An 8423-nucleotide genomic window follows, 5' to 3' on the forward strand; every position below is an offset into this window, starting at 1 on the left:
ATGGGCAGTAGCAGCAGAGGCCCGGAAGGCCCGCCTTCCCGGAGAGTGACCTTGTCTTTGGCCCTTCTGTCCTTGTCCAGAAAGGGTGTCTTTGCAGGGTAACTGGAGGCTAGAGTAGGTCTTTGCGGGGGCTGGTGGAATGGGGGTCCAAGCAGGGGAGGAATGCAGTGTGGACGCAGCCTGCCTGCTCTTCTGGGATGTCACTTTTTACTGGTGACCAGGAGGAGAGGCCTTCCCCCATACCCCCTCCCTCCAGGCCTGCATGGGGCCCCTCTCTCAGGTCCCTGTGCCACATTTTCCTTGCCACCTGGTACCATTTAACAAGAGAAGTGGCATTGCATTCTCCAGCCAAGGGTCTGGGAACCTTCCAAGCACTGGGGAACACAATGCTGTCACTGCCGCCAGCTCCCAGCCGAGCTTGGCAGGGGCCCTGGAACCAAGAGGCCTCCCCTCTAGAGTTGGGGGCTGGCCTGCCCCTGCCTCACAGCAGAGCTGAGCCACACTTAAATGGCAGGCAGGTGCCCTCAGACCTGCTGTCCCTGGACGGCGGGGGATGGGTGGCCAGAGAATGGGGTTGCTTCGTGCCATCTGGAGACCCAGTGGCATTGTCCAGGAGACAGTTTGGCTGAGGGAAGTAATGGAAGATCAGTGTGTGCCGGAATTGGTACTTGGTACTGAGGTGAGGTGGAGGGAGATGGGAGCGGCTGGGCTTGGCTGCTTGCTTGGTGGGGTGACCTCAGGCAGGTCGCTCACCCTCGGCAAGCCTCAGTTCCTCAGCTGTAGCATGCCACCAGGTTAACTGATGCCTTTCTTCCTAGCTGGTTGAGGACTGGCAATGAAGACGCCACTGTTTTATGTATTTATTTAGAGATGGGGTCTTGCTATGGTGCCCAGGCTGGTCTCAAACTCCTGGCCTCAAGCCCATTATTTTGAACATAAAGCTTTAAACAAATGTCACATGTCTCAGGGTGGCCATGGTCATGATGTAGTCACATTGGAGGACGTTGTTGAAGGCAGGCAAGAACCCCCTACAAGAATTCCCAGCCTACAGGCTGGCAATGGGGGGCTGAGGCTCCTGGAGGCGGCGCCTCTTCAGCTGGGCCTGGAAGCTGCCTCATCCATGCTCCTATAAGCCGGAAGGAAGGTGGCGTTTGGGCCCCACTCTTAGAGGAGTAGAGCTGACTGGGGGTCACACACTCATTTGTCCCCCTCAGTCCACCTGGCTATGAGCAGTCCTTGGGACCCCGGAGAGCTCACATTCTCCATGGCCAGTGCTCCAGGCCTGAGCGTCCTGGCCCCAATCTGATGGTGTTCCCATCCCTGCCAAGGAGGCAGGACCTTCCTAGCAAGGAGGGGCTCTGCAGCCTGGGCCCCCTGTCTCCTGCACCCCCGGGGAGCAGAGGCAGGAGCAGCCCGGCTGCAGAGGGGAAGTGGTGCAGTGGGAACAGGCCCAGCCTCTGGGTCCCATCGACTTGGGGTCTGTGGCCGATCTGCAGTGTGACTTGGGGCAGCCCACTTCCCTCTCCAAGCCCCACTGCCTGCCCCCCTCTTCAGGTCTTGTGAGGCTCGGAGAGAAACTGAAGAGCCTGACTCCCTGCCAGCCCTTTCACCCTCCACAGACAGTGGCTCGGTGCAGGCTGGCAGGCTGGTGGGCGAGGAGAGCCAGGGGTTCTTGAGACAACGCCCTGTTACAGTTGTCCCCCAACCCACACACACCAGGGGTGCTGGGCCAGGCCTGCTGGCAGGGCTGGAGCACAAAGGGACCTTTTCTGGAAGGTTCTGTTGGCTTAGCCCCTTCCCTCCAGTGTCCCTTGGGGCCAGAAGGACACAGGCAGAGTCTCTGTGACAGAAAGTCTCACACTTGTGGGCTGAGGGAGACAGTGGGGTGGGCTGCCAGGTCATGTACCCTAAGTCTGCGGGTCTCACCTGAGTATGGTGCTGTGGACCGGGGACTGCTGAGGGCAGCTCCTGGGGGAGAGTGGGTGGGTACTTCCCAGAGCCCCAGACCTGCACAGGAGGCAGCCTTCCCTGGACCGCCCTCTTCCATCAAAGGGGATGCCAGCTGTACTTGGAGCCCCTGCGAGCTGGCCAGGCCCAAGGGGTCCCCCAGCTCTCCTCCTCCAGTATGCGTGGCCGGCCTCCCTGTGAGGACACAGACCCCTGGGCCTCAGCCCCACCCCCTCTCCCTGCCACTGTCCACACACAGGAAGAGGACACACTGGGGTGTGCAGTGTGGCAGGCTCAGGGGCTGCCTGGCGGGCCCCTTTGCTCTCTAGCCTGCTTTCCCTCTTTGTAAAGTGGAACCAGTCATGCCAGCCCCACACAGGGCTGAGGGAGGAGCTGGCCGGGTAGGGAGATGCTTTATGCACCGCGCTTTTCCTGGTCACTGGGCCTTGTCTGCTTCCCTGCCCCAGACACCCTTGGGGATCGCTCCACCCTGTCCTCTGTTCTGAGGTCGCCAACCCCCAGGCCTTCTCTGACTCCCCTGTGTGAAATTGCACCCATAACCCTCCAGCACCCCGCCCTTCTGACTTTTTCTCCCCAGCACTCCTTACCTCCCCGCCCACTATGTTGTGTCCCATTTGGGTTTCCTTTCTGCTTCCCTGCTATTTCCCCAGAATCCAAAACAGCTCCTGGTGCCTGGTAGGTGCTAAGTGAGTGAGTGGCGAGTGACAGGGAGGCATCTGCACAGGAGTCGGACTGTGCGTTCACAACGGTCTTCCTGTTGGTACCCTGAATAAGGCCTGGGAGGTTGGCCCTGGGGGCCCCCTACTCCTCTCCCCCCTGCCCACCCTGGCCTTACAGCCTCCTTCCACTTCACACACCTGGCCCCCAAGAGGTAGGGGTTCTGCTCCTTGTGGCTAAGGGACTGTAGTCTGCTCTCTAGTCTCACATGGAGGGCCATGTCCTCTATCCGGGGCCCATGCTGAGAGTGGCTGGGGTGCCCTGGCCAGACTCCTGCCCACAGTGCAGGAGCGTGTGTGTGTGTGTGCACTTGTGCATGGAGTGGGGGGCTGGAGGAGAGGCAGCTCCAGCCCATGAAGACCCAGGCAAGGATCGGTGACTGCATCATGGAAAGGCATGGCCTCCTGCCCTCCCCTGGTGTGGGTTCAGGGAGGAAGGGGACCGGGGACTCCCAGGGCTCTGCCTCTGGGTCACACTGCTCTGGCCTCACCAGGACTTTGTACTGATTCCCTGGCCACTCCTGCCCCTCTCCCAATGAACCGAGGCTCACGACACTGCGTCCTTTCCCCTGTCCCCAGCAAGAGGTACTTGGTAGCATTGTCCGTGTTTGTGGGGGCTTTTAAATCCAGGAGAAGGGAAAGGAAATAACCACAAGGGGTGGTCCTGGTGGTGTCATGAGACAAGATGGAGCGAAGAGAGCTGACTCGAAGCCCTGCAGGCCCAACCCAGCCAGCAGAGCCATCTCCACTGCTGACCCCATTCCTGGAAGACAGGAAAAGCTGTTTCTGTATACACCTACACAAGGGGGCAAAGGCACAGGACGAGGCAGTGAAGAAAGGCTCCCAAGGGAAAACAGAGGCTCCCTCTGGGGACCGTGGGGAAACGCCCTTTGTCACTCAGACTTCTGTATTGTTTGCAGGTTTTTCCTGAGCACGTGTTTAGGTACTACTGCATAATTATAACGAAAACTGATTTTGAAGTACAGAGTGCATCCCAGGCCCCAGAGCAGTTTCACATCCAGATCTAGGGGGCTGGGCCTCTCTGTCCCCAAGGACTGCTCCCTGTGACACTGTGCTTGTCCCATCCCCAGAGTGCCCTCACGTTCCCCAACCCTGTCCCCGAAGCATGTAGGGCCCACGCCACGCTTCATAGTCAGGTGGACTCAGACCCCCTGTAGGCCCCTCCCACCTGCTGGCTCATCTCGAGAAGGCCCTTGCCCCGTGAAGCCTCTGTTTTCTCATCTGGAAAATGTCCTAATAGTACTTGCATCAGACTCTTTGTGAGGGTGTTTGCAGGACAACTGGGGGCACAAAAATCGACAGAAACCCCCTTCTCTCCGAAGACCCCAAACTATCTTGTTATTTTATTTATTTTTTCTAAGGTGGGGTCTCACTCTGTCAGCCAGGCTGGAGTGCATTGGCACAACCTCAGCTCACTGTAACCTCTGCCTTCTGGGTTCAAACAATTCCTGCCTCAGCCTCCCGAGTAGCTAGGATTACAGGCGCCCCTTACGACACCCGGCTAATTTTTTTTTCTTTTTTTTGTTAAATTTCTTGTACAGACAGGGTTTCACTATGTTGACCAGGCTAGTCTCAAACTCCTGACTTCTGGTGATCCACCCGCCTCAGTCTCCCAAAGTGTTGGGATTACAGGCATGAGCCACTGCACCAGGCCCAAATTATCTTTTTTTTTTTTTTTGAGATGGAGTCTTTTTTTTGAGACAGAGTCTCGCTCTGTCACCCAGGCTGGAGTGCAGTGGCCAGATCTCAGCTTACTGCAAGCTCCGCCTCCTGGGTTTACACCATTCTCCTGCCTCAGCCTCCCGAGTAGCTGGGACTACAGGCGCCCGGCACCTCGCCCAGCTAGTTTTTTTTGTATTTTTTTTTTTAGTAGAGACGGGGTTTCACCGTGTTAGCCAGGATGGTCTCGATCTCCTGACCTCGTGATCCGCCTGTCTCGGCCTCCAAAAGTGCTGGGATTACAGGCTTAAGCCACTGTGCCCGGCCCCAAATTATCTTTTTAAAAAGAGTATACAGTGAATTAAAAGTAGAGTATGGTGGCCGGGCGTGGTGGGTCATGCCTGTAATCCCAGCACTTTGGGAGGCTGAGGTGCGCAGGTCGCTTGAGACCAGGAGTTCGAGACCAGCCTGGCCAATAGAGATGATCACCAGTAGAGATGGTGAAGCCCCATCTCTACTAAAATGCAAGACTTAGCCGGGCGTGGTGGCACGTGCCTGTTGTCCCAGCTACTCAGGTGACTGAGGCACAAGAATCACTTGAACCCGGGAGGTGGAGGTTGCAGTGAGCCGAGATCGTGCCATTGCACTCCAGCCTGGCAACAGAGCAAGACTCCATCTCAAAAAAAAAAAAAAAAAGACTCGAATAAAGAAATTAGGCCAGGGGTGGTGGCTCATGCCTGTAATCCCAGCACTTTGGGAGGCCAAAGTTGGCAGATCAACTGAGGTCAGGAGTTCGAGACCAGTCTCCCCAACATGGCGAAACCCCAACTCTACTAAAAATACAAAAAATTAGCCAGGCATGGTGGCAGGTGCCTGTAATCCCACGTTCTCAGGAGGCTGAGGCAGGAGAATCGCTTGAACCTGGGAGTTGGATGTTGCAGTGAGCCGAGATCGCACCACTGCATTCTAGCCTGGGTGACAAGAGTGAAACTCTGTCTCAAAAAAAAAGAAAAGACGCCAGGTGTGGTGGCTGATGCCTGTAAACCCAGCACTTTGGTAGGCCAAGGTGGGCGGATCACTTGAGGTCAGGAGTTCAAGACCAACCTGGCTAGCATGATGAAACCCCATTTCTACTAAAAATACAAAAAAAATTAGCCAGGCATGGTGGCGCATGCCTATAATCCCAGCTACTCAGGAGGCTGAAGCAGGAGAATCGCTTGAACCCAGGAGGCAGAGGCTGCGGTGAGCCGAGATCATGCCACTGCACTCCAGCCTGGGCGACAGAGCCAGACTCCGTCTCAAAAGAAAAAAAAAAGAAAAAGCTATGGGGGAAGAAAGAATACATTGAGGAGTAAACTAATTCCCCACATTGGTCTGACTGTGAATTCCTCTTAACTGTTTTATCATCCAAGCAGCGACACAGGGCCTGCTGCAGCCCCCCACCCCATTTAGCAGGCCCAAGTGGAAAGGTTCATGTGAGGCCAGGCACCTGCACACAACACAGACACGAATCCTGCAGGCCTTTTGTCCCGGCACCTGGCCCAGCACATAGGAAGCGCCCAGCAAACATCTGTGTCACATGAGTGGGTGTCTCATTTGCGTCTGCTGCTCTTAGCAGTTGGCCTCCCTCTCTGGCCAAGGTGAGGGACCCTGGAACTCTGACAGTGGGTTCTAGCCCTCCCAGTCTCTCTGGCCTTGAGAGCAGCCTCCTCCAGTCTCTGCTGGGGGTCAGAGTAGCCAGCGCTTCCACTGTGAAACGCAGACCTGGCGCAGGCAAGCCCCCTCCTAACTCCTGTAAATTCTCCCGACTCTGGCCTCACTGAGCCACCCTCTCCAGGGACAGGTTCCCTGTTCTTGGGTTCCCACAAACCTCAGCCTGCCAACATGGCTGGCACAAGGGCTAAATGAGCCGCCTGGTACTCAGGTCTCTGCAGCCCTCGCTAATGGGTAATGGCAGCACCAACAGGGATGGATGTGCGTGTGGGTGGCAGGGTTATGGCTCAGTCTTCTGGCTCTGTCCCCACTCCTCTGCCCCACAGAGAGGCCTTCCCTGCCCTGGCTCCCCTCCAGGCTCCTGTCCCCCATCCCTGTACCGTACACCCACTCTCACCCACACCTGCCCCTACGCCCACATCACCATACACCCACGCTCACCCACACCTGCCCCCAGCCCCACTTCTCCTTTGCAGCTCCCCTCCGCCCACACCTTCCTGCCTGGGAGCTGCTGGCCCATGTGCAGGGGATGGAGAGGGGTGGGCCAGTGCCCACCAGTCAGGGCTGGCTGACTGGGGTTCTTTGTGAACTTTCAGGGTCTCCCAAGCTGGAAACCTGGGGGCCGGCCTTGCTCCCCTCACTCCATGGCCAGCCACTGCATCATCCCCTGCCCTGGGCCACCAGTCCTGGATGTGGGCCACAGTGCCAGAGACAGGGTCCCTTGCAGTTACGGCTCAGAATCTCTCTCCTACCCAGACACCCCTAGGTTCTGCACTGCCCAGGGCCTGGTGCCCTGCCCATCTGCAACCCAGGTGCTCCCTCCTCCATCCCAGCATCCCCTGTGGCAGTGGCCATGCCTGCCCCCAGAGCAGCTTAGGCTCCCCTTTCATCTCTCCAAGTCTTAGCCCCTGCTGCCCTCTGCCTGGAGTGTTTGCCTACCCCCTCGCTGCTGCTCAGGGTCTCCCTCTGCCCCCAAGCTCCCTCCCCAGCCCCTGAGTTTCTCCTCTGACTGTGCTCCCCCAGCCCTGAGTGCTTAGGGGTCTGGGTGGCACGCATGGCATTTAACCCCATGCTCCCAGCCCTGAGCTCCCTGAGGCCTCTCCAGCCCTGGCCCTGGGGAGGGGGTAGCATGTGACCAGGAGGGCTGAGGGGGCTTGTGTGTGATTCTGAGACTCAGTCTGAGACACAGGTGACAGACAGTTGGGGACCCCAAACACTGGGGAGCAGAGATAGACAGGAGAGACCCGCAGTGAGAGACAGAGGTAGCGGGAGAGGACACACAGCCCTGGAGAAAAGGAGCCAGTATGGACAGGCTTCCCTCCACTGCAGTCACAGGTCCCTTGCTCATAGGCAGATCTTCCTGGGCGCTCCCTGCACAAAGCCCCAGTGGCTCCCTCGTGTCCTCCAGCCACAGTCCAAGCTCCCTAATGTGCTAGATAAGGCCCCAGTCCAGCCCTTTGGTCCCAGCACTCCCTGGACTTCCTGTTTGGGCCTCCAAGCATTTGCTCCCCTTTGGCCTTCACCCCCATCTGTTCCCTAGACCTCACTCCATCTGGCAAATACTTCACCATCACCCCCTCCATGAAGCCTTCTAGCCCACCTTCCAGGATGACATGAGCTGGTACCCTTGCTGCGAGGCTGTCTTCCCCCATCAGTGCAAGTGTGAAATTCCCTTGGGGCAGACCCATATGCTACTTGGGACTGGTACAAGTGTCTGATGTCAGGCTGGGCACTGTGGCTCACACCTGTAATCTCAGCACTTTGGGAGGCCGAGGAGGGTGGATCACCTGAGGTCAGGAGTTCCAGACCAGCCTGGCCAAATGGTGAAACCCCGTCTGTTAAAAATACAAAAATTAGCCGGGTGTGGTGACACATGCCTGTAATCCCAGCTACTTGGGAGGCTGAGGCAGGAGAATCGCTTGAATCTGGGAGGCAGAAGTTGCAGTGAGCCGAGATTGCACCACTGTACAGAGCCAGACTCCGTTTCAAAAAAAAAAAAAGCAGGTGTCTAATGTCCCCAACCGGCTCTGTCCAGGAAGGGCAGGAGGACTCCCTAGAAGCGGAGACAAATGGGGTGGGGGAGATGGTGGGGAAGCATCCGAGGTCATGGAGCAGCCTTGGCTAGAGGGAGCAGAGGAACCACTCACGGTCTGTGTCCTGGCTCCATCCACCTCCCTACCCAAGAGGAGGCTCTGGTCTGCCCCCAGACGGTCCCAGCACCCAGCAGAGGGCCCACCCAGGCGGTGCTGGTTGAGTGACTGAACTGGGGAACCATAGGAAGAAAGAGAGGCCAGGCCCGGCGCGGTGGCTCACGCCTATAATCCCAGCACTTTGGGAGGCCGAGGC

At 57.6% G+C, this 8423-nt stretch overlaps 1 protein-coding gene across 1 annotated transcript in view; it reads left to right on the plus strand.

Moving 5' to 3' along the window:
• The window catches only part of TNFRSF13C (tumor necrosis factor receptor superfamily, member 13C), a 10163-nt gene continuing 1740 nt past the window's right edge, over positions 1-8423 (plus strand). The window contains exons 1-5 of the mRNA XM_011979116.1: positions 1-98; positions 1555-1648; positions 1932-2144; positions 3605-3664; positions 3776-3812. Coding sequence (XP_011834506.1) covers positions 1-98; positions 1555-1648; positions 1932-2144; positions 3605-3664; positions 3776-3812 — 502 coding nt within the window. The remainder of the gene's footprint in view (positions 99-1554; positions 1649-1931; positions 2145-3604; positions 3665-3775; positions 3813-8423) is intronic.

The sequence above is a fragment of the Mandrillus leucophaeus genome, unplaced genomic scaffold (genome assembly GCF_000951045.1).
Source record: "Mandrillus leucophaeus isolate KB7577 unplaced genomic scaffold, Mleu.le_1.0 Scaffold2, whole genome shotgun sequence".
Taxonomy (NCBI): Eukaryota; Metazoa; Chordata; class Mammalia; order Primates; family Cercopithecidae; genus Mandrillus; species Mandrillus leucophaeus.